This window comes from Oncorhynchus nerka, linkage group LG6, assembly GCF_034236695.1.
Source record: "Oncorhynchus nerka isolate Pitt River linkage group LG6, Oner_Uvic_2.0, whole genome shotgun sequence".
In the NCBI taxonomy this organism is placed as follows: domain Eukaryota; kingdom Metazoa; phylum Chordata; class Actinopteri; order Salmoniformes; family Salmonidae; genus Oncorhynchus; species Oncorhynchus nerka.
This window is the reverse complement of record NC_088401.1, coordinates 54,447,874-54,470,319: the sequence shown is the minus strand read 5'-3', so window position 1 is coordinate 54,470,319 and position 22,446 is coordinate 54,447,874. Positions and strand designations below refer to the sequence as shown.

Genomic DNA, 22,446 nt, shown 5'->3' with positions numbered 1-22,446 from the left:
GTTGCCTATTTGCCAATCATGCTTTACCAAGATAGCTAGCAAGCTAACCAAGGTAGCGACGAGCTAAGCTAGCTAGCTAGGCCAGTTCATGTTGGACATTTTCAGTTGAAACTGGACAAAGAAAGGTCTGGGATTTATTGACTGCCAGACCATGTACAAAACCATGACTAGCCATGGTGTCTGGAATTGTTTATACATTTCCCATTTGCCATGTCTCTCTCATTTGTCGTGATTTTTAGCGGCACTGACTACTGGATGGAATGACATGACGAGTCGACGTAAACCTTTTTCTGTACACTGATTAGACATTGCATACAGTCAGTTACGTGAAATAGAATTGATTTCCATCACTTGCGATGCAATGCAACTAAGTTTCAGGCAATTTCGGGGGGGTGACACACAGAGCAACCCAAATGCAGCTTTGTTGCAAGCAACATAAATTGCCTCCAGATTGCTTTGTGTGACATCGGCTTAAGACTCCAGTCTGGTTCATATTTTGCTGGTCATCTCCAATCACCATCTCCCAGGTATTGGTGATATATCCATTAGCTTGGTTCCAGTTGGCACAAGATGTTTAAAACAATTCTGGACAACATTTATCAATTACAAATGAATAAGACAGAGGAAGTTTGACTCCACCATGCTCGGTCACAAATGAAAACCAAACCCTATGCACGCACGCACGCACGCACGCACGCACGCACGCACACACACACACACACACACACACACACACACACACACACACACACACACACACACAGCTGAATGGGAGATAGATTAACAGCAGAGCTCAGGAAGTGAGAGCAAGAGGTCCTTATTGCAAACTCAAACATATGCCGCAGCCTGGGACAGTGAGTGAGAGCCCCAGACAGAGCTCCCTGCTGAGAAGCCACCCAGTCACCTAAAGGCAACAACAACCCTAGCTCTCCCTATCCAGTCCACCTCCCTGCTAGACAAACAGCACTGATACCACAGGGCCAGGAGAAACCCCACTAGACTCCCCCAAAGATATTCTGTTTCAGCAGCAGCGTCCACCTCTGCCCTGCTTCAGAGCCCCCTTGTGTGGACAAGGGAGGGAGTGTCCCGCCCTTTGGCTCTTATTGCCCGTGTCTGGCTGCCCCCCTGGCCACTTCACGCTCCCCCAACCTTTAGTGTTGGGTTTAATTACGGCCGCATCGATGTCAGTCTTAAAATGGATCCGCACCTTGCCACCCGCAGCCCCCTCAGTTAACTGCCAATCAGCAGCTCCCGTCTCTCCTCCACATTCAGAGCTGGATTACCCACGATGCCTATAAGCCCTGTCACCCATTCAGACGAATGAAAGAGCAGATACAAGTCCTTTTTTCACTATATCAATATGGGAGGCTTTTATTGAGTGCCCTTTAATGGGTGGCTCTGAGCAAGAGTTCCTGTTAGCTAATTACCTTCAGGAGAGGTTGGGGGATACGGAGACTTGACGAGAGGCATGGTTCAGGCTCTTTACAAGTTTCAAGAGCCAAGGGAGCTCAGTGTATTATGCACAGGCAAGAGGTAAGAGAGCTATAGCATTTATGATGAACTTTCTGACATGGGCCACTCTTCAAAATGCAAGGGCATTACTTTTTAAAGCCCGAGTTAGATGATGAGATGGGGTTTGTAAGTTAAGTGATGGGGAAGCAAGCTTGATCCTTACATCTCCGAGGAGGAGTATTCCGGAGCTCTCATCCTGGTCCCTTCCTTCAGTCGGCAGCAGAACTCCTCGTCGATGTGTAAGCCAGGATATGGAGAGGCACCTGGGAAAGGGAGAGCGAGAGAGAAGTGCAGGGTTATCAGACACTTAAATCTCCCACACAGAGAGGATTGGATACTTTACAAAGATTAGAGAAGAAAGCTTCATAAACACTCAGTTAAGACTGCTTCAAAATGAACTGATTGACCTTACACATGGGCAATGATATGAAACATTGAATAACATCTAGAGATAATGCTGGAATAATTCTGAAATTGGAATATTGGGGGTGAGGTAAGATATATTTTTTAATAACTTTAATTCACGCTTGGCTCAGTCTAAATCAAAACAGTAATACACTAAGCCAACTTGAATCAAATATCCAATCCAGTTGGGGTTTTCAAAAATATTGCCCACGCCATGTAATCCATAAACATTTCCTGACTCATGAACAAATATTTTCATGTACCCGACCAAGATCCCTGACACAATGTCAGATAGCATCTACAGTGGGGCAAAAAAGTATTTAGTCAGCCACCAATTGTGCAAGTTCTCCCACTTAAAAAGATGAGAGAGGCCTGTAATTTTCATCATAGGTACACTTCAACTATGACAGACAAAATGAAAAAAATCCAGAAAATCACATTGTAGGATTTGTTATGAATTTATTTACAAATGATGGTGGAAAATAAGTATTTGGTCACCTACAAACAAGCAAGATGTCTGGCTGTCACAGACCTGTAACATCTTCTTTAAGAGGCTCCTCTGTCCTCCACTCGTTACCTGTATTAATGGCACCTGTTTGAACTTGTTATCAGTATAAAAGACACCTGTTCACAACCTTAAACAGTCACACTCCAAACTCCACTATGGCCAAGACCAAAGAGCTGTCAAAGGACACCAGAAACAAAATTGTAGACCTGCACCAGTCTAGGAAGACTGAATCTGCAATAGCTAAGCAGCTTGGTTTGAATAAATCAGCTGTGGGAGCAATTATTAGGAAATGGAAGACATACAAGACCACTGATAATCTCCCTCGATCTGGGGCTCCACGCAAGATCTCACCCCGTGGGGTCAAAAAGATCACAAGAACGGTGAGCAAAAATCCCAGAACCACACGGGGGGACCTAGTGAATGACCTGCAGAGAGCTGGGACCAAAGTAACAAAGCCTATCATCAGTAACACACTACGCCGCCAGGGACTCAAATCCTGCAGTGCCAGACGTGTCCCCCTGCTTAAGCCAGTACATGTCCAGGCCCGTCTGAAGTTTGCTAGAGAGCATTTGGATGATCCAGAAGAAGATTGGGAGAATGTCATATGGTCAGATGAAACCAAAATATAACTTTTTGGTAAAAACTCAACTTGTCGTGTTTGGAGGACAAAGAATGCTGAGTTGCATCCAAAGAACACCATACCTACTGTGAAGCATGGGGGTGGAAACATCATGCTTTGGGGCTGTTTTTCTGCAAAGGGACCAGGGCGACTGATCCGTGTAAAGGAAAGAATGAATGGGGCCATGTATCGTGAGATTTTGAGTGAAAACCTCCTTCTATCAGCAAGGGCATTGAAGATGAAACGTGGCTGGGTCTTTCAGCATGACAATGATCCCAAACACACCGCCCGGGCAATGAAGGAGTGGCTTCGTAAGAAGCATTTCAAGGTCCTGGAGTGACCTAGCCAGTCTCCAGATCTCAATGCCATAGAAAATCTTTGGAGTTGAAAGTCTGTGTTGCCCAGCAACAGCCCCAAAACATCACTGCTCTAGAGGAGATCTGCATGGAGGAATGGACCAAAATATCAGCAACAGTGTGTGAAAACCTTGTGAAGATTTACAGAAAACGTTTGACCTCTGTCATTGCCAACAAAGGGTATATAACAAAGTATTGAGATAAACTTTTGTTATTGACCAAATGCTTATTTTCCACCATCATTTGCAAATTAATTAATTAAAAATCCTACAATGTGATTTTCTGGATTTGTTTTCTAATTTTGTCTGTCATAGTTGAAGTGTACCTATGATGAAAATTACAGGCCTCTCTCATCTTTTTAAGTGGGAGAACTTGCACAATTGGTGGCTGACTAAATACTTTTTTGCCCCACTGTAAATCTCCAGAGCATGATGTCGATATTAACAAGCAGTCTTAGGAGGCGGTAACGCCTGCTAGAACGCCCTTTTTCTTTTCATCACATCAACCAATCATGGCAAACAAATAGGTTGATTACCGCGTAACTCATGTCTAACACAGAAACAGGGGTGTAGTTGATGATTTGGCACAAGAGGTGGAAATCCTAAACCACAAGACAAAACTCAAGCTGCTAGACAGCAGGTCACGTCTCCGTATGCATATGCCAGCACCTTGGGACTGGAGCAAACCTTTGACCTTCAAACACCTATCAGGTTGCCAGACTGAGTGTTTGTAATTTTTTTGCAGTCGTTTCGTGTCCTAATTTATCTTTCTGAGACCATGTTAACACCACCCAGATGTGTGAGTGGTTATGTGAAGGTACTGTATATTTGTCTGTGGGTATTTAGTATTTTCTTTCTTGTATTTTATTAAGATGCCCATAAGCTGTTGCCAAGGCAGCAGCAACTCTTCCTGGGGTCCAAACAGAGTGTGTGGTTGTGACAAAGAAAGGTTACGGGAGAAAGAGAGAGAGACAGTGAGCAAAGGGAGAGAGAGAGTGTGTGTGAGAGAGAGAGATAAAGAGAGAGCATGTGAGAGAGTAGGAGACAGATAAAGAGAGCATGAGAGAGAGCATGCGAGAGAGAGCATGAGAGAGAGAGAGAAAGAGAGAGCATGCGAGAGAGAAACAGAGAGAGAGTGAGAGAAACAGAGAGTGAGAAAGAGAGTGAGAGAAACAGAGAGAGCATGAGAGAGAAAGATATAGAGAGAGCATGAGAGAGAGAGATAAAGAGAAAGCATGAGAGAGAGAGAGAGCATGAGAGAGAGATAGAGAGAGCATGAGAGAGAGAAAGGGAGAGATAAAGAGAGAGAGAGAGAGAGAGAGAGAGAGAGAACAAGTGTTTGCATGTACCCCATGTCTTGAGGTAGTTCACATTTCACACCCTTTTTTTGTTGTTGACCCAAGTCCTCCTGGGTGATTGGCTTCATGGCAGAGGTTCAAACGTAGCAGCACAATCAAACCTCAAGCCCTGCATCAATGTGCTGTTCTTTCCTTACACTCCTAACATTTACTCTGAATGTTGTCCTTGCTGCCTATGGTGACATTTGAGCATACAATATGTCATGTGGAGTCTTGCTCTAGAACAGCTTGGGCTCTGCTTTGTTGCACGGTGCAAAGACAGTCATGAACCGACATTCAATGGCGTCTCAAAGGTTGCAGTGGTTTCACCGCAGGGGCAAACATTTACATTGATCGGCTGCTTGGTTACAGCGCGTTTGCATTGCCAGCTGGGAAGGGAACAGCAGGCTTAAATGGAAGGTATTCTTTCTTTTTAACGGCCCTTTGCCTGTGATAGAATTCACAGTGGAAGTTCACTAATGTTTAAAGCACGAGCAGCATGAAAATTGTTCTCTCAAGCTGACAATGCAGCCCCGTTTTATCCCACAGGCACAATTACGCAGTAGCAGGAGACAGTTATGACCCAGTACATCTGGAGGAGCTGCATGGCTGGGGGCACCTTGCCTCGCCTGGCTAGCTGACTGGAGACTCCTTACTGAACATCGCTGGCTGATGACAGACAGAAACTGTGTGCAAAATTGTAAGATTACACGTAAAAAAAAGCTTCTTGGAGACTATTTCATAAAAAAAAAAAAAAATTCTAAGCAGTAATGTTTACTGAGAAATAACAAAAACACATTTAGCATAATATAATTTCTCTGAAATAAGTAAGTTGTAGGGCAGTGAGCATGGAAGCAGTCCAAATCTGTAGTTTCATGACAAGTCCTAAAACAATAGTCCTTGTAGAGGTGATTTAAGATAAGGACCTACACAACGGAGGAAATCTGCATTGAATAAGTCTGTATGGTTCCACATGGCTGCGTTGTGAAATGTGCACAGATGTTTGTTCATTTCTGCTCATTAATTCTGCTAATGGGGAGGTCAGGTGAGGAGGTGAGGCACTTTAAGGCATAGTGAGTCATTCCTGGTCAGGACTAAAGGTCTGTATATTTACCCAGAGAGAAAATCTCCCACATTAGGACTCCAAAGGACCACACATCGCTCTGAGTGGTGTAGATCTTGTCAAAAATGGCCTCTGGCGCCATCCACTTGAGGGGCAGTCTGGACTGTGGGGGGGAGAGAGAGAGATGGAGATAAGAGACGACAGCTCTTTTAAATCGGTATCTCATCTCACCTGTGTGACTGGCTCTCTCACTAATAACATTAACAACCGACCTGTCACATCTGAGAAGCAGAAGGGCTTGAGTTGAGTGAAGTACTATACATGCGCTCATGCCGTAGTTCTATCACACATCCTCAACCACCAAAACATCCTCTAGTCTATGCAGACAGACACGTTTATTCCGTATTCAGACAAACACTGAAATCTGCCCAGAATATCTGGCATTTCTCAGAACTATTGCATTTATTCAGTCTGTCTTTACAGTGCCTTCAGAAAGAATTCACACCATTACTTTCTCACATTTTGTTGTGTTACAGATTGAGATTTTTTGGTCACTGGCCTACTACACACAATACCCCATAATGTCAAAATGTATGAAAAATGAAAAGCTGAAATGTCTTGAGTCAATAAGTATTCAAGCCATTTGTTACGGCAAGCCTAAATAAGTTTGGGAGTAAAAATTTGCTTAACAAGTCACATAAGTTGTATGGACTCACTCTGTGTGCAATAATAGGGTTTAACGTGATTTTTGAATGACTACCTCATCTCTGTACACCACACAAACAGTTGAAGTCGGAAGTTTACATTCACCTTAGCCAAATACATTTAAACTCAGTTTTTCACAATTCCTGAGATGACCTTTCAGCAGGACAATAACCTAAAACACAAGGCCAAATCTACACTGGAGTTGCTTACCAAGTAGACAGTGAATTGAAAATGGTTGTCTAGCAATGATCAACAACAGATTTGACAGAGCTTGAATAATTTTTTAAAAGAATAATGGGCATATATTGTACAATCCAGGTGTGCAAAGCTCTTGGAGAATTACCCAGAAAGACTCACAGCTGTAATTGCCGCCAAAGGCGATTCTAACACGTGTTGACTCAGGTGTCTGAATGCTTATGTAAATGCGATATTTCTGTACTTCTTAATACATTTTTAAGAAATTTGCAAACACATCTAAAAACATGTTTCCACTTCGTCATTATGGGATATTGTGTGTAGATGGGTGAGAGAAAAAAACAACTGAATCCATTTTGAATTCAGGCTGTAACAAAATTGTGGAATAAGTCAAGGGGTATGAATACTTTCTGAAGGCGCTATAGTTTTTGCCAAGTCATTTTTGAATGATGGTAGTCAAGTTACAGTCTCTGGTTTCTCTCACACAACCAGGCGGTAATCGTCATGTCAAAGGCACATTTCATCACATTTATAATGTACTTATTATGTCAGATTAATAGAAGTACAGTATGTAGCTACTAACATCTCCTTTGCGAACGTAGTCTGGGTCTTTGTAGATGTCTCTGGCCAGTCCAAAATCGCAAATCTTCACAACATTATTCTCCGACAGTAAGATGTTTCTTGCAGCCAGGTCACGGTGAATACACTAACGAAAAGAAGACAAGACATCCATTTGGATTAGGACTGACATCAATGCATGACTTTACATGAACGTTTGAGTTCTGTGGAGATATCTCAAGTTAAGATTCAGCCTAATGGGATAATGCATGGCTAGAGCCAGGACTATTTCCTGACCATGTGACCTTACAGGAAACACTCTTGGCCCTGTGCATGTCAGCTAAGACAACCATATGGAACAGTCATCAGTGATATTCTGATGTGAAGTGTTTCATATCCAGGTTAAGCCCTTCTTTCTAATGGGGATAGTTACAACAATGGGTTCACTAATGAGTCTAATCTGCTCTCCCAGAGCTTGTGACTGAGTTTTAAATGTGAATGAGTTTTAGACTGATTATAGCCAATATGCCAATAGACTCACAGCGAACAGAGCTTACTATGAATGAAAAAAGGTCAACAAAATGACATCCCCGGCATTCGAAATACAACAGCATTTTATTAAAGTCAACTGGACAGAATAAAGCTTTATAAACTGGTATTAGCTGATTTAAAAACAGCAACTTGTGTCTCATTAGACTACCTTTTGGAAACATATTGATTTTGATGCAGTAATTTGCCTAGAGGAAGTGCATACCTTGCGTGAAGCGAGGAACTCCATGCCTTTTGCAACTTGGAAACTGTAGCAAATCAAATCTTCCATTGTCAATACTCTCTTGTAAAGATCCTCTGGCTCTGAGGGTAAAACAAAACACAAAGTGGTAATGACTACAAACAATTTTCATAAACACAATTTAGTATGGTGTAACACATGAATTATGCACAATACAAATGTATAAATGCAGGACCATCAACTCCATATTGTTAATGTAAGCCTCCCATACAAAGAAACCTGCAACATGCCATCATCGAAACCCCCTTTGTCACGTACAGTACGGTTCATTCGTCCACCTACAGTCTCTGTCTTACTAAAAACATCCTTTAAAGACAGGAGAGGATGCTTGGTGTTATTTTAGATGTGGGGTGAGACGTGTGATATCGGTGCAGTGTGACAGCAGGAGGGGGTTTGTGGAGGAACCCAGTGGACTCCTTCCATCAGCCCACCTGAGTAAACATTTAATCACACCAGAAATAACACATCACAAAACAAAATGTCCGACACGCCAGGACCAGACAAACACTTCTGTCAGAGGCCTTTCCCTCCACTCCTCCTTCTCATCCAGGCACAGCGGGTGCCAGCCTGTGGTTCTGACCTATCGATTGTAATTATGAACAGGAGGAGGAAATGTCCCATCAGGCCCAGGAAGAAAACAATCCGGGGGAGGGCGGGGTGGAGGTGAGGGGAAGGAAGACACTGTTGGCTCGTTTAGTTTTACCTTCCTCCTCTTCCTCTGAGTCGCAGTAGCTCTTATCTTCCACAAAGCCGGAGCTGGCCGAGCTTCCGGTACTTGCCACGCTCTCCAGGCGCCGCTTGATGAGCTCGCTGAGGTCACAGCCCGACCCCGACGTCACCAGCTTACCGTCCTGGCTCTGACGAGACACACAACAGATACAAGACGCTAAGCTTGAGTCACTTTAGAAAGCGGCTCTGCTGACAATCTGGGGTTTTCTTATCAGGTTGAGAAATAGACTAAACGATGAAGGCTTTTGAATAGGATTTAATGAGAAAACAGCATTTCTGAAAGCTTCAGTCCGTGAAGATGCTGATTCACCTTATAGACGATGAAATCCGCCCTCTTGCTTCTTAAGTAGTTTGACAAGTTTCCATATTTGCAGTACTCCACTATCATCATCAATGGACCTGAGAAGAAAGAAGCACAGAATTCAAAGAAACTGACTAACGAGTAATGATTCAGAAACAGTGACAAGAGTGTGTTGAAATCATGATGGATTTTCTCTGAGATGCCAGCAATTTATACCTTTACTTGATAAGTCATACACTGTGGCTAAGTTAAACCATAGAGTTAACCCTGTCCTCTGTCTCGCTCACCTCCAGGCTTGGTGCAGGCTCCCAGCAGGTTGACCACGTTCAGATGATGACCAATGTGGATCAGGATCTTCAGCTCGGACATCAGAGCCTTGCGCTCATTTGTCGTAGCTCCTCCTGTTACAACGCAAACACACAGACCATTTAGAGGGATGCTGGTTAAATATACATTTCCTATTGCGGGGATACTGTTTCATACAACCCCTCAAAAGCGTGGATGTATTTTGACTTTAAATTACATTTTCATTGAAGTTATTTCACTTTGTTTAAGATGACTCCAACTGATGTACGTTCATGCACGTCTGGTAACCAAACAGTATATTTAATAAAGAACAGATTTGACATATGTGGAGGAGATTTCAGATAGGCAGGAAATGTTCCATTTGAGAAAATATGATCATCGACATGAGAACATTCAATGTGAAAGGTTAAGACGGCATGCAAAGATAATGTCAGGAAAGGAATGAAGTCAACATGGGAATATATATAACTTCAAACATAAACATCAGCCTTCTCTCACATTCAAACAGATTCTCGCACACAACCCAAAGCACAGCCATACATTCCGTCAAAATAAACCCTGGAGCACACACGGAGAGACAATATAACTGTTGACTGTGAACAGGGCTCCCGAGTGGCACAGCGGTCTCAGGCACTGCATCACAGTGCAAGAGGCGTCACTACAGTCCCTGGTTCGATTCTAGGCTGTATCACATCCGGCTGTGATTGGGAGTCCCAAAGGGTGGCGCACAATTGGCCCAGCGTCGTCCGGGTTTGGCTGAGGTAGGCCGTCATTGTAAATAAGACTTTGTTCTTAACTGACTTGCCTCGTTAAATACAGGTTTATTTTTTTAAGATCACAGAACAGATAATGCTGTTGTTTTCCTCAGTTGTTTATCCAGTCTACACATATAAGGAGGCGGATATCTGGGTCAGGCATGCTATGAGGTCAGAGGGAGGGTTATTCTTAACCAAATAAACTAAACACCATCAAAGTGACTCGTCCTTTTTGGGGTGCCATCGACGCCAAAGATTAACGGTCAACCATAAATCAACCTCTACGCTACGCTGATCTCAAAGACCGTGGAATAGCAACTAGTCAAAGGTGGGTGGCAGCCTAATGCGTCCGATGAGCCTGTATAATGTCTCTCTCTTTCATTATCTGAAAAGCTCATCTGGCCACAGGTGGTTGGAGTTAGCAATGTTAGTAAACAATATTGTCCCTAACTGATAAACAAAAGGAAAACATCCATTGAACAAAATAATGCGAAATATTCCCTGGATGTGGTTTACTCTGACAGAGATTTTGGTCGATTTTAATCATGAATCAATGACTTGAATTTAAATAATGAATGGAGAACATAGAGAGTTGAGCTGAGTTTTGGGTCTGTACTTCTGCTCTGTCTTATTGCTGGCTCATCACAGTGGTCCCAACATGCTCTGGAAGCTGGAGCTGACTGACGCTGAGTCTCAAACCACCCGTAGGAAGGGTCAGTTTAGGGAAGTGAGCTGCTTTTCATTACGTTTGACCTGGGGTTCCTGGAGCAGAGCAGGGAGCAACAGCCAGCCCGGCGAGCTTGGTTCCTCTGTGATTAATGGAAGGGGATGATTAATGCCGTGACACTGATGGAAATATCTAACAAATGGCCTGGTTTATCATGTAGCTAGATCTATCACAAAACACCATCACTGTCCATCCATGGTCCCATTACTCTACAGAGTTGGAGTTGGCCACCCCAACAGAGCCAGGAGGGAAGTTAGTTTGACCACTTCAACCCTAAGGGGATACAGCCCGTAATGTCGGGCTGAAATGTTTACTCTGCTAAGATCAGTAGGCCAAATCCCTTGGACAGTCTCTCTTGCTTCTGGAGTCTCTCTTCTTCCACTTTTCGCTGTTTCCATTTTGATGGAATAAATATGTTCTGCCAGATTTAGAAAGATTGCGAAATGTGTCTGTGTGTAAGTTATGGTGACTATAAATCTTGCGTGGGGAAGGGGGGGGGGGTCGTTGATCTCAATTGTTTCTGTATCTACAAAACATCAGGTCTATAAACCTTAATAAGGATTAACGTGCATATATTTTGTAGATGCATCATTTGTACCGTCCACGTTTACATTTTTCATCGCCTGAAAATCTTGGACCCAAGTGGGATGTTTTCCTGATTCCTGTCACATCTGCAGAATGTCATCCTCACCAGGGACACCAAGGCCTTAGTCTCTCTCAGACCAAACAGTCTGTTAGAAGCAGCCATCACACGCCTACAACTGGCTACACACGTGTGCCATCACAGTTCTTGAATTCATATCATGCACGAGAAACCAAATAACCTGCTGAAATGACAGATGGCTGTTTTACATCTGTTACATTCAGAACGACGGCTGTTGTGTTTCTACCGTAGGAGCTGACCACGTGCATTGGGAGAGGAGTACCTTCATCAGTATCATCTCCACCAGGTGGGATCAAAAGGAAGTTATCTGGAAACAACCTGCATGACTTTTCAGCCTGGTTTCCCAACCAAAGTGATTCGCGAGTGCTGTTAATGAGCATGTATTACGTTTTCAGATCAAAGTCTTGATAATAACGCCTCTACCCTATACCTTTCAGCATTTTGACAGCCACAATCTTGCAGGTTGAGAGCTTGTCGATCCCAAAAGCAGAAGCCTCCACCACTTTCCCGAAGGCTCCATGGCCCAGAGTTTTGCCTGAGAGAGAGAGAAGAGAGAGAAGAGAGAGAAGAGAGAAAGAGAGCGAGAGAGAGAGAGACCAGTGGGTTAAGTAAATCAGATTGGGTTCCCTGTCAGGGGCGATATGGGCCTGTAATTAACCTTTTACTGCAGTGGGTTAAATCAGGGGCACACAGAGTGATTCTTGGTCTACTTTGAAACAAATCAACTTTCAAATAAAAGTATACACCTCACACACATGGTTATGGGCTTACAAAAAAGAAGACACCTGTACCATGTCAGATATAGAGTTGAAATGTATTACATTTAGAGTTTCATTACAATATTACATTTTCTATACATCACAGAAGAGTGAAATATAACAAAACTGTTTGACATAGAAAGACCGGACATTCCACCCATTAGGGCAAAAGAGGGCACTTTTGGTCATTGCCTGCAGGAAAGGGCTAAAACAACCTGCCCTCTGACGACTGGACCCGTGAAGCGTTCCTTCAGGGGATATATAATGTTAAGACTGTGTGACAGCGGAGGGTCACTGATGAGTAACGAAGCTACACCCTCTTCACAGTGGGGTGACACCTGTTGATGTGTCAAAAATGACATTAACCTGTTGATGTGAAGTATATGGTGAACAAATAAATTCACTTACAGTAGTTGCCCCTTCGTGGTGCGTATTGACCTTTTGAGTTACAGCGTCGTCATGGTGAGGGACTTCGTAGACCGTACCAGTGCTGTGTGGTGTAGTAAGTTACTCACCCAGTCTGAGGCGGTCTCGGGGAAACTCCCACTTGCTGCTGTCATACTGCAGGAGTTCACACTGCTCATCCAGAGGAAACTCGTCTGGGTCGATGATGATGGATGGACCCATTTTATAGTCCACAGACTGGAAGGGAGATGAGAGGCAGAAGAAAATGGTGATGGAGCTCGTGTACAGTAGGTATGTGAAATCAAACAGGATTTGTGGAAAATAAACTTTTTCATGTTAAGTAAAGGACAAGAGCAAGTGTTCTACCATGACCGTGCCATTGTTCTACCATGACCGTGCCAGTGTTCTACCATGACCGTGCCATTGTTCTACCATGACCGTGCCAGTGTTCTACCATGACCGTGCCAGTGTTCTACCATGACCGTGCCATTGTTCTACCATGACCGTGCCATTGTTCTACCATGACCGTGCCAGTGTTCTACCATGACCGTGCCAGTGTTCTACCATGACCGTGCCATTGTTCTACCATGACCGTGCCAGTGTTCTACCATGACCGTGCCATTGTTCTACCATGACCGTGCCAGTGTTCTACCATGACCGTGCCAGTGTTCTACCATGACCGTGCCAGTGTTCTACCATGACCGTGCCAGTGTTCTACCCGTGCCATTGTTCTACCATGACCGTGCCAGTGTTCTACCATGACCGTGCCAGTGTTCTACCATGACCGTGCCATTGTTCTACCATGACCGTGCCATTGTTCTACCATGACCGTGCCATTGTTCTACCATGACCGTGCCATTGTTCTACCATGACTGTGCCAGTGTTCTACCATGACCGTGCCATTGCTCTACAATGACCGTGCCAATGCTCTACCATGACCGTGCCATTGCCATACCATGACTTTGCCATACCATGACCATGCCTTTGGTCTACCATGACTGTCGTTGTAATGTGCCTATTTCTATTGTCTTTGTACTGTTGATGCATGTTCTCTACTTTCTTGTCATACACACAAACACGATCTCAGCACTTTTCCAATGCCAGGAAATGTGGAAATCGTAAACGTCAAGCTAAAATTATCCCACCCAATTGAACTGCATTTTGCAAGAGGCATGAGTCAGTGATCGCAGTTGACAAAATCTGTATAGTGAGACTGCACTCCACTCCTGAAGCTCACAAACAAAAACCTCAAAATTGTAGTGTGGATGTTTGAATATGTCTTGAGAAGAGCATGTTACACATTGTTAAATGGCATGATGCTATGGTTTAATTAACTAAGTTTAAAAAAAAAAGAATGGTGAGTCAAGTCCCCAGTGCAGTATGCAAACAGTTACCACTCTCAAATGTCTTCACAGTCAAGAAAAGTGAGATAGAGAGCATAGAACTAGCTGTGATTGCAGGGAGATCTCTTGTTACCTTCCTCAGCTTGCGGATGAAGAGGATGAGCATGAGCCAGAGGAAGGTGGCAGCAGCTCCTGTACACACCAGGACGATCACCTCAATGTTGGGCTTCCCCTCATCACCTGGAAGGAGACCACAGGAACAATTAGTCAACTGTTGTTCACCGAGGAATTATGCTTTTTCGATGATTCTTGAAATATGTATAAGAATTGATAACTGAGAACAAATATAAATGGGGATGTACACAATAGAGGAACGGTTTTGTTTGTTTAACATATTAGAGTAAGACATGGCACTGGTCTACTTATCCAGTACTTGAAAGTACATTTCTCTAAGTGAATCCAAGGAAGTGAATTACACCACTGCAATGTTGATTTTTTTGAAAGTCCACTCTGGCATTCCTCTCAGTTATTCATTTTTTGCTAGATTAACTCATTTCCGCCATGTTGTGTTCACACTACAAGTGGAAACACATTCCACTGCGTATTCCTAATTTTCTTAACTATCCATGTCAACATTCACAGTCAGCCATCTCAAAACTGCCTTCGTTAAATCTTTAGGAATTTTGTGAAATAGTTTTGTTTCGAGTAATGCCTAAATAAAGGTTTGGCAATGCATGAAGCAAACTGTCTAATTTTGGACATGTTCTAACGGATGATGCTGACACCGGGGTTGGACTTTGAGGAAAATGGGACATTTTGGGGGGAACAGGAATTCATGTCTGGTGCCAGGGCTAGTCGTCAGAATACCGTCGCATGACCTTGCCCCCCCCCCCCTCCCTCAGTCTGTGTCATCATGTTTCCAGTCCCATGGTTATTTAACAAGAAGACTTCTCCCCTTGCTGTGCCCACAGTCATTGAGAGTGGGACCTCTTAACACACTCCTTACAGGTCATGTCCCATGGGTGGGGACCTCGTTTAGAGCTCCAAGAGCCCCAGTCATAAAAGCCAGTGGAGTAATTCACTGGACATACTTGGAAGCCTCTTGGCAGCCTCCCTCTCTAGAGAGAGTTCTCATACTGAAGTCTGGCCAGAGCCATTTGTACTGTTGACAAGAAAACATGGCCCAGTATGGCCAAAAGGTTTCCTTTGACTGTGATTGGTCATGCAGTAAGGAAGTGTTCTGGCTGTGGCTGTGCTGGTTAAACTCAGGGTTGATTGGAATCTGATGTGGTTAATGTACTTCAGTTAGATTCATTGGATATCGTTATCAGGATGACATGGGTTCTCGTCAAGCTCATTATGATGGAAATAAAGTAGTGACTCACCCACGACAGTGACCACAGCACTGGCTTTCACACTCCCCTCACCATTGATGGCCAGACACTCGTAGAAGCCCTCATCGTCTTTCTTCACTCTCTTGATCGTCAGCACCCCATCCTCCCTCAGGGTAATACCTGGAACAACAGCACGAAGTCAACAGCTCAGATTCTATGGAGAAAATGACTAACATGGTTGAGCAATTCAGCAACGAGGAGGCCCAGGAGATTTTCTTGATCATGTGACCCGACCAGGGAAAACCCAGGGCCCCTAAATCCGAAGTCATTTCTTACCTGGACCCTCCTGTACTGGTAGGTTGTCTTTGTACCAGGTGATGTAGGGTGGCGGCACACCCAGGGCGTAGCAGGCCATAGTCAGAGTGCTGCTGCTGTTTACATCTTGATTGGTCAGGTTCTGTCTCAGCCACGGCCTCTTCCTCTCTGTTTCAATCACAAAAGCATATCTGAATTCGATCGCTCTTCTTTTCAAGATTTTCCTCAGACAAACTCATCTCTCTACTGGGTTTCATAATCACGAGCGGGTTTATATCCAGGAGCAGGCACTTTTAAATACGATGTTACACAAACATATTATTCTTTGAGTTGCAATTACTGTTCTGTTAGAGACCTCATTGAACACCCAGCAGGCAATGTTCTCTCTGTCACTTCCTCACCATGCACAGTCAGCACAGTCTTGACTATAGCTCTCTTGTTGTGGATCTTGTGCGCCCAGCACTGGTAGCCTGCTGTGTGATTCCTGGACACATTGTGCAGGCTTAGGGAGAGAGAGATAGAGTAGGGGCTGAACTGCAGGGCCGTGACGTTGTTGGTGATGGTGGAGTTCTGAGGGTCCTTCCACTGCAGGTCTGTGTACAGGTACCGAGTCCCCCTGCAGGTCAGAGTGACGTCGTCACCCTCGATGGCAGTCCGGGGCTCAATGGCCAGGTGCTGAGGGTGATCTGGCGGGGGAGAGGGGAAAAACACATCAGGTCATTAGGAGTGTTAGAGCATTTTTTTTGTTTGGGGGAGGACACCCCATTTGGGTGCCTAGTAAAACTACCATGCATAAGCACAGGTTAGATTATTGTACAGTATATAAGTGGGATACAAGAGCATCTTTGTTACTGCCTGTAAACCTCTCTAGGACACTGACGCTGTCCTATTCTGGGAAAGAACATCTCCGAAACATCAAGCTGCGCATCACCACACCAGGAATTTGCAGTTATTTCCTGTTTCATCACTGTTAATTGGAAGCACGTTGGCGGTGTGCGGTGAGCAGCGCTGATGTTCGGCCTACAGCAGTGCAATAGGAATCAGGCCGGGGCCGGGCCTCCGGGGAGCCAGACTGAGTTTGTTTATTCAGAACACTGGAAAGCATTCTGTGTTCCATAAGAGACGACAGCTGTTATTACAATTCTGCAGCATTCCAGTGCTCTCGATCTCCACCTCTGGAATGGTGGCACATTGCAGCACTTCCTCCAGAGACTGATTTTATTCTCATCCGGAAACTCTGAGTTTGGCATCATCAGCCGTGTCCCCAAACATAGTGTCACCACCATTCCCAATTACAATCTATCATCAATCAGTTTTCAACTTCAAAACTTCTACGGTTTCACATTTTTTTCCCGCGGTAATGACTGCTTGCGTGCCCTGACAGCTGATTTCTCCTATCATTATATAACTGGACTAGATGGAATTTTCATTTCATGAACATTTGGAACTGTTCAGATGCATATAAAAAATGATTCATGCAGCGGCAGGCTCCGAGAAGAAGAGAAATGACCCGCGGGCACTCCAGTGTACGCTCAGAGCTGTTTTTAAACTCGCAGTATTAGACTGTACCATATGGCCCAGGACATGTTTGCCTCTTCCGTTCGATCCTGAAGCCTGCCTGCTCCGGAGGAAGATGGTTTCAATTAATGCCTCCATCTGCACTCTTTATTGCACAGTACAATCTGTGCATTCTTTCGCTTGCCTCGCAATTCATTACAGTGCGTACGTGTAGTCACTGGAAGCGAGACTTCATGTATGTTATATGTTATACTGTATGCCTGGCCCGTAAAAATAAAAACAACTCAAGCATTTCTGCTTGTAATTTTTCCTTATGCTGTTCTTTCAATCAACTCCCCACGTTGTGTAATGTTAAATTGGCCCACTTACCGTCCACATAGAAGGGGGTTCTCAGTGTACGGGTGCCAAGTTTGTTCTGGGCTGCGCAGGAGTAGATCCCTGTGACGTTAGCCGCTCCCACCACTAGCGTACTCACAGTCTATGGAGGAGAGTGAACAAGCCAATCATTCGATCTACAATACAGCCAGCAAATGCTGTACACTATGTGCAAAATATATGTTTATCTCGATGAGACTAACTTCTACAAATAAAAAAGTTACATGAAAAATTTTCAGGTTGGCATAAGATTCATTATACCTCAATCCATACACACTGACACAATGTCTTTTGAAATACCACAGCAGATGTTCCATCAACATCAGTGTGGCTATTTTGCCATTAGCTAGTGTGTCAGAGATCTGCCTTAAGCCTAGCCTGTTTTATGCTCTCGTCACAATAATGGAAGGATACATCTGGACTTTCAAAACCCGCCTCTTCTCTCCCCACAGCACAGGTCCACAGAAAGAGTGCCGGGGCCTCCATGTCATTTCCTGGGGAGCATTTACAATGCCACACTCGATTCTATCACCGTTGGAGTGGAACCCGTTTAATGGCTTAAGTAGACACAACAATAAGTACGATTTGGGCAAGGGACCAGATTGCGTAGGGTTCTGTTTTGTGTTCAGAACGACATCTGTTTTCAGAGCAGCTACATCAAAGGTGCTGAATGCTGTGGCTGTATTGTCTGGGTGGTGTTAACTTCCTGGGTTTCTAGTGCCATTGTGCTCTGCCCCTCAGAAATAGAGCTTTAGCCATGAGACTGGACTGTGTCGGACACATTTTCACTGTTTTAATATGGTTTCAATGTTTCAGCTCATATTGTGAGCAGGGTTGAGGGAGTAACACATTACACAAAAACGGTAACTGTAATCCGTTACAATAGCAGCAAAAATATTGTAATCAGATTACCGATACTTTTGAAAAACTAGATGATTACTCTGAGGATTACTTTTAAATTCAGAAAGGATGTTTGCGGGGGGAAAAAAGTTGACACTTCTCTGTTAATGACATTCAAATCAGCATTGAAAACAGTTTAAGTTTGTTCCACCTGAGCGAGTCTGACCACAAGTCAGAGACCATTATAATGAAACACCAACATTAATGTGTTTGATGGATCACGGGAAAAGAGCAGGAATAGGCTTTTGTAGGCTACAGTCCAAGCTGTCTTCCAATGGTGCGACTGCTGTCGGCATCCAAAGATTATCCAACTGGAATAAACGCTTGGAGGTAAGGATGACAGTGGTGTGTAGTCTACGGCGATACGGATATCACTTATTATTGATATCTACATAGCGCATTGATGCGAATCACACTGCTGCTCTCTCATTTAGCTATTTTCGCTTTACGGATTGTGGATGTTGTGGATGGCTGTTGACAAATCTAAATGTGTATTTGAACCCAATAATGGTTGAATTCAAGAAGGTTAAGCTGCCTATCAATCATTGTTTTTGAAACCAGTGGACAGCCAGTGATAAATGCGCTCTTGCAACAGCTGCACAGTGCGGATCCAAGCTTATGGAATAAAAGTGGGGCTTTTACTGCTCAATCTAATTCATGCTGGTAAAAAAAAATCCATAGGCCTAATGCACACATGCTCAAACTTGCACACTTTTGATAGACGGGGGCAATCTGTAGTTGCTAAATCTATTTTTGGACTTATAAATTATCAAATTAGTGAGCCCAATCAGTCCTCCATGACAACAAAGTCATAAACCATAGAGTAAGGCTGGCTAATACTGTATGTCCTTAGTTTTGGGGTCATGCTCAGGTAAAACAATTTGGCTAATCTATACTTCCATAAGTCAAATTCTTGAAGATCAAGGGGTATAACATTTATTAAAATGGCTGGAATTCTGATAGACTTTGGTTTTTAATGTAACGATATCATTTAATCGTACTATTATATGTAGTAGAAAGCGATGGGTTAGAAGAAGCCAACATAACCAACCCATAAAGTAAACTTTAACATTCAAATATGGCCAGCTGCATAAACCTTAACATTGACTTATCCTTCAACAGATGTCGTTCAATTGGTAACATACATTTTTGTCTTCTTCTAATACATCTTAAGGGGAAAGTAATCTAAAAGTAAGGGAATGTAATCAGATTACGTTACTGAGTTTGGGTAATCCAAAAGTTACGTTACTGATTACAATTTTGGACAAGTAACTTGTAACTAACAGATTACACTTAGAAAGTAACCTACCAAACCCTGAGTGTGTGCTGTGTAAACATATTTGGATGGAAAAGCTAGCTAAAAGTTGTGTTAAGTTGTCTACCCCGAGTTGTTATGACATTGGTAAGACCACGGACGGAGTAGTTACATGGTGTTGTGTTACAGTCATTACTCATGATGATGTAACGTGAGCTGGAAAACAGTCGTTTCAACAAGTGCGCTCTGTCCCTAAGTGGTGACTTGACCAGAAGCATTATGACCCCAGGGAGGGCCCATGCCTCTCTCCCCCCGTCCTCTGGTGCTGTGACCCAGCCCAGTCGGTCCCCCTCTCCACCAGGAGCCCCTCTGAGGCTGGCCATGCAAACCTGATTAACACTCTATTCTCATTCACGGAGAACAGTGATTTATGTGGGGTGACAGAAAATAATTATCTCCCAACAAACCGGTGCTTGTTATCACTGACCCTTAGTCCTCACCCCTATAAAACACTGGTGTTTGGGCCACAAGCGCTTGTAAATAAGGAGTGCCTCCCTATTTATGTCCATCAGAGATTGGTAGTGTTAGAAGTCAATGAAGCCTAAGCCCTCTATTACTAGGTGTGTACTGTATTGTACCTGAAGGAGATCCTTTTTGGATTGATAGGTAGTCAATAAAGTGGTGAATTGGGAGCACAAGCAGTGTGCGGGCCCTCCTATTCTTTACAGTATGTATACCATTAGCACAATTCCTGTTCTTTACAGTATATATACCATTAGCATAATTCCTGTTCTTTACAGTATGTATACCATTAGCATGATTCCCGCTCTTTACAGTTTGTATACCATTAGCATGATTCCTGTTATTACAGTATGTATACCATTAGCATGATTCCTGTTATTACAGTATGTATACCATTAGCATGATTCCCATTCTTTACAATATGTATACCATTAGCATGATTCCTGTTATTACAGTATGTTTACCATTAGCATGATTCCTGTTATTACAGTATGTATACCATTAGCATGATTCCTGTTATTACAGTATGTATACCATTAGCATGATTCCTGTTATTACAGTTTGTATACCATTAGCATGATTCCTGTTATTACAGTTTGTATACCATTAGCATGATTCCCGTTCTTTACAATATGTATACCATTAGCATGATTCCTGTTATTACAGTACGTATACCATTAGCATGATTCCCATTCTTTACAGTTTGTATACCATTAGCATGATTCCCGTTATTACAGTACGTATACCATTAGCATGATTCCTGTTATTACAGTACGTATACCATTAGCATGATTCCTGTTATTACAGTACGTATACCATTAGCATGATTCCTGTTCTTTACAGTATGTATACCATTAGCATGATTCCTGTTCTTTACAGTATGTATACCATTAGCATGATTCTCGCTCTTTACAGTATGTATACCATTAGCATGATTCCTGTTCTTTACAGTATGTATACCATTAACACGATTCCTGTTCTTTACAGTATGTATAGTATACCATTAGCATAATTCCTGTTCTTTACAGTATGTATACCATTAGCATGATTCTCGCTCTTTACAGTTTGTATACCATTAGCATGATTCCTGTTATTACAGTATGAATACCATTAGCATGATTCCTGTTATTACAGTATGTATACCATTAGCATGATTCCTGTTATTACAGTATGAATACCATTAGCATGATTCCTGTTATTACAGTATGTATACCATTAGCATGATTCCTGTTATTACAGTACATATACCATTAGCATGATTCCCATTCTTTACATTTTGTATACCATTAGCATGATTCCCGTTCTTTACAATATGTATACCATTAGCATGATTCCTGTTATTACAGTATGTATACCATTAGCATGATTCCCATTCTTTACAGTTTGTATACCATTAGCATGATTCCCGTTATTACAGTACGTATACCATTAGCATGATTCCTGTTATTACAGTACGTATACCATTAGCATGATTCCTGTTATTACAGTACGTATACCATTAGCATGATTCCTGTTATTACAGTACATATACCATTAGCATGATTCCCATTCTTTACCGTTTGTATACCATTAGCATGATTCCCGTTCTTTACAATATGTATACCATTAGCATGATTCCTGTTATTACAGTACGTATACCATTAGCATGATTCCTGTTATTACAGTACGTATACCATTAGCATGATTCCCATTCTTTACAGTTTGTATACCATTAGCATGATTCCCGTTCTTTACAATATGTATACCATTAGCATGATTCGCAATCCCTTCAACCGTCCATCATCAGAGGGAGGAAACACCTTCATAAATCTCCTATAGAGGAAAGCTGGAGAAATACCATTTCATAAAGTTTACCACACCAGCATACGTGTTTGGGTAATGACTTATTATAACCAGTATTTTCTTCGGTGGTAGGTTTGCTTGTGCTGTTGAAATGCTTATATGCTGGCTAGCTTTATGTCCCAATTTGACCTAGAGTGTTGGAACGGTTGTCTTTCAACTAATCCTATAGGTGGGCTTTTGGGGGAAACAGTTGAGGCCTGCACTTAATTACGTTTGGAGTGAATGGTTTTGGTAACAAGCTCCGCTAGGACATGTGCTGTAATGTCTATAGTCTCCATGTTCAGTATGCTTTGGGAACGCATGCCAAGACGTGGTCAATTTTTTTGTGAGAGGAAGTGATCGAGTGTTTA

General features: G+C 43.0%; 1 protein-coding gene across 1 annotated transcript in view; it reads right to left on the bottom strand.

Annotated features, from left to right (window-relative positions):
* Positions 1-22,446, bottom strand: part of LOC115130649 (vascular endothelial growth factor receptor kdr-like) — a 75,711-nt gene that overhangs the window by 19,805 nt on the left and 33,460 nt on the right. The window contains exons 12-25 of the mRNA XM_029661997.2: positions 17,572-17,680; positions 16,086-16,370; positions 15,706-15,852; positions 15,421-15,549; positions 14,169-14,275; positions 12,803-12,929; positions 11,960-12,064; positions 9,365-9,478; positions 9,087-9,175; positions 8,751-8,904; positions 8,012-8,109; positions 7,283-7,405; positions 5,851-5,962; positions 1,676-1,775 (exon numbers count right to left, since the gene is read on the bottom strand). Coding sequence (XP_029517857.1) covers positions 1,676-1,775; positions 5,851-5,962; positions 7,283-7,405; positions 8,012-8,109; positions 8,751-8,904; positions 9,087-9,175; positions 9,365-9,478; positions 11,960-12,064; positions 12,803-12,929; positions 14,169-14,275; positions 15,421-15,549; positions 15,706-15,852; positions 16,086-16,370; positions 17,572-17,680 — 1,799 coding nt within the window. The remainder of the gene's footprint in view (positions 1-1,675; positions 1,776-5,850; positions 5,963-7,282; positions 7,406-8,011; positions 8,110-8,750; positions 8,905-9,086; positions 9,176-9,364; positions 9,479-11,959; positions 12,065-12,802; positions 12,930-14,168; positions 14,276-15,420; positions 15,550-15,705; positions 15,853-16,085; positions 16,371-17,571; positions 17,681-22,446) is intronic.